General features: G+C 38.9%; 1 protein-coding gene across 1 annotated transcript; it reads right to left on the reverse strand.

The window, feature by feature from the left end:
* Positions 1 to 306: 306 nt before the first annotated feature.
* LOC131143826 (uncharacterized) lies at positions 307 to 909 on the reverse strand. Its single transcript, XM_058092196.1, has one exon. It carries the CDS (start codon positions 907 to 909, stop codon positions 307 to 309), a length of 603 nt encoding a protein of 200 aa, XP_057948179.1.
* Between the last annotated feature and the right edge of the window lie 2,055 nt (positions 910 to 2,964).

Raw genomic sequence — 2,964 nt, forward strand, 5'->3', positions numbered from 1 at the left:
CAACCTGGCCATCGCTTCATTATTTAGGTTTTTGGCATTATCCAAGATTATTCTCTCTGGGATCTCATACCTGCAGATTAATTCTCTCTTTATGAAATGGCTAATGACATTCTGAGTAACATTGGCGTATAATAGTGCTTCTACCCATTTGGTGAAATAGTCAATTGCCACGAAAATGAACCGATGCTCGTTGCTAGCCCTTGGGGTTATCGGCCCAATCATATCCATCCCTCATGCTGAAAAAGGCCAGGATGCAGACAAAACTTGGAGCGGGGCCGATGGAACTAGTATGCGGTCTCCCTAAATCTAGCACTTGTGGCATTTTCGAGCATATTCTATGCAATCCCTTTCCATGGTCATCCAATAGTACCCACTTCTGAGGATTTTCCATGTCAGCAAGTGACCTCCGGCATGGGTACCACAAACACCCTCATGGACTTCTTTCATAATTTGCTTTGCTTTTTGCGCTTCCACACAATATAGGAGGGTCATGTCATGGTTCCTTGTGTAGAGAACTTCTCCATCCAAAAAAAACCCCATGGATAGTCTCCTTATCATCTTCTGATCATTACTAGAGGCTCCTTCGAGATATTCTCGCTTTTGGAGGTACGTATTAATTTCATAAAACCATGGTTTTCCATCGAATTCTTTGGTTACTGCACAGTAGGCCGGTTCTGACAGAATCCTTATACGAATGGGCTCAATGTCTATCCCCGGTTCAACTTTTATCAAGGCGGCCAACGTGGCTAGGGCATCAGAGATTAAATTGCCTTCCCAAAGTAAGTGGTAAAAGCTGATCTGGTCAAACTCCTTGATCAACTCTTGGATTATTCTTGGTATGGTATCAACTTTGAATCTCGTGTCTCCCATTCCCGAGTCAATTGATGAATCACCAAAGTTGAATCCCATTTAACGGTTAATTCTTTGATGCCTCGATCTTTGGCAGCTTGCAAACCCAATACAGGGGAAGGTAAGTTTGGCCGAGACAGGGTAGTGTTTTCCCTCTGGGGATATTAGCACTGCCCTTATTCTGTGTCCCCATACATTTGCTACCCCATCAAACAGCATGGTCCATCCTTCATGATCTTCCTCCGTTTGGTTCACTAAATCAATATTTTTATCTGGGAAATCGAATTCCATGGGTTGGTAATCTTCCACAGTCCTTTCTGCTAGATACTTGGCTATGCCACTCCCTTTGATCACCTTCCTTCTCACAAAAGTTATATCGTATTTGGTCAATAACATTTTCCAATGAGCTACCCGACTAGTTACTCCTGGTTTTTCAAAGACATACTTGATCGAGTCTGTGACAACCCGAATAAAAATGGAATTTAAATAATACAGAGGAAAAGAAATTTCTAAAGGACTTGTCGAAGAACACAAGGGATTCGTCGGCGAGGGTTTAAGAGAATTCGTTGACGAAGACTAAATTTCGTCGATGAAGAAATACCGAGAGAGTTTTGAGCCAACTGAATTTCGTCGACGAGGACTGAATTTCATCGACGAAATTATTAAAAGCTCCGTTGACGAATGACGTGGCTCGTCGATGAATCCAGTTCTATAAATACAAAAAAAATTTGGATTTTTATCTTCACTATTAAGCAATCTCTCTTCTCTCTCTCTTCAATTTTGGGCCAGATTTACGCCGGATCGACAATCCGAAGTCACCACGACACTCCTAGGGAAGTTATCTCCAAATCTGCCAGAGCAGATCATTGGTGAAAGTAAGATGGAAATCATCCCTAGGTTGAGGTAAGGCTTTTTGAGCCAAATTTGATCTTATGATAGTTATAAGAAACGATGTACATATAGAAATACTGAAGTTTAATACTTGGAGTTTTCAGTTTCAGGGAATTGATCAGGAAATCCTACGGGGGTTAGACCAGGATATTTTAGGGGGCTTTCTCAGTAGACAGGTAAGGGAATAAATTAAAGCAGATACTTTCGCTCAAATTACTATTATTTATGAGCAAACTGATTTCTTGAAAATATGCATGATATTTGAATATTATGGAATTAATTCATGTTTGGGAAAAATACTGTTATTATGTTGAAATGTGTATATATGTATGAGCTGCCAAAAACCATGATTTTTAGAATACAATGTATAATTTTATACAGAAAATGTGTGGCATGAATATTATTTTACGTGAAAAAATATTATGATATGATAATGATGTAAATGCAGCATGATTAGAGAAGTTATGAAAGTATACAGTACAGCATGATTCTAATAAATGCTTGATAAAATGATTATTTTCAGAATGATGTATATGTGTATGATATATTCGGCACAAGGCCGTAATTATAATATGTTCAGCACGAGGCCGTGATTATGATATGTTCGCCACGAGGCCATAATTATGATATGTTCAGCACGAGGCCGTAATTATAAAAGATGCTATATAATCATGTACTATATGTTATCAGAACCCGGATGTTAGTTTAGTTTAGTTCAGGAGCTCGGTACCGTAGCTATATAGATCAGATATCTATGTTCAGATTAGTGCAAACCACCCCACGAGGGAGTGGGAGATGGATAGTCGATGTGGCTTTTAGTAGAGTGTGAACGTCCACCTAACAGTCCGGACCAGGGTGTGGTGTGCTCATCGTACTTACAGACAGATTTGACTCGGTAGTGGTCGGTCAGTCATTGTCGGATCCTACCTTCGGGCTACACAACTCATCATGGGGGGTAATACATGACATTAGCTTGTTATTCATCCTGGGTATGTTTTCAATATTATCAGTTATAACAAATGTTTTATGTACGTTATGATTTATTAAGAAATATGAAAGTACATGAGAATTTAGTATCTTATGATGAATGCTTACTGATATATGAAATGTACTGTATATGTATAATTGTATTAAATGTTCATGTTGCCACACAGCTGTATTTAGTTTATTTTCCCTTACTGAGAAGTGTCTCACCCTTGAACTAAATGTATTTTTTAGAAGACC

This window comes from Malania oleifera, chromosome 12 (genome assembly GCF_029873635.1).
Source record: "Malania oleifera isolate guangnan ecotype guangnan chromosome 12, ASM2987363v1, whole genome shotgun sequence".
Lineage (NCBI taxonomy): Eukaryota > Viridiplantae > Streptophyta > Magnoliopsida > Santalales > Ximeniaceae > Malania > Malania oleifera.

Bases quoted from the DNA above. Each gene is read 5' to 3' on its own strand.
- LOC131143826 (XM_058092196.1), bottom strand. From the start codon at position 909: ATGGGATTCAACTTTGGTGATTCATCAATTGACTCGGGAATGGGAGAC.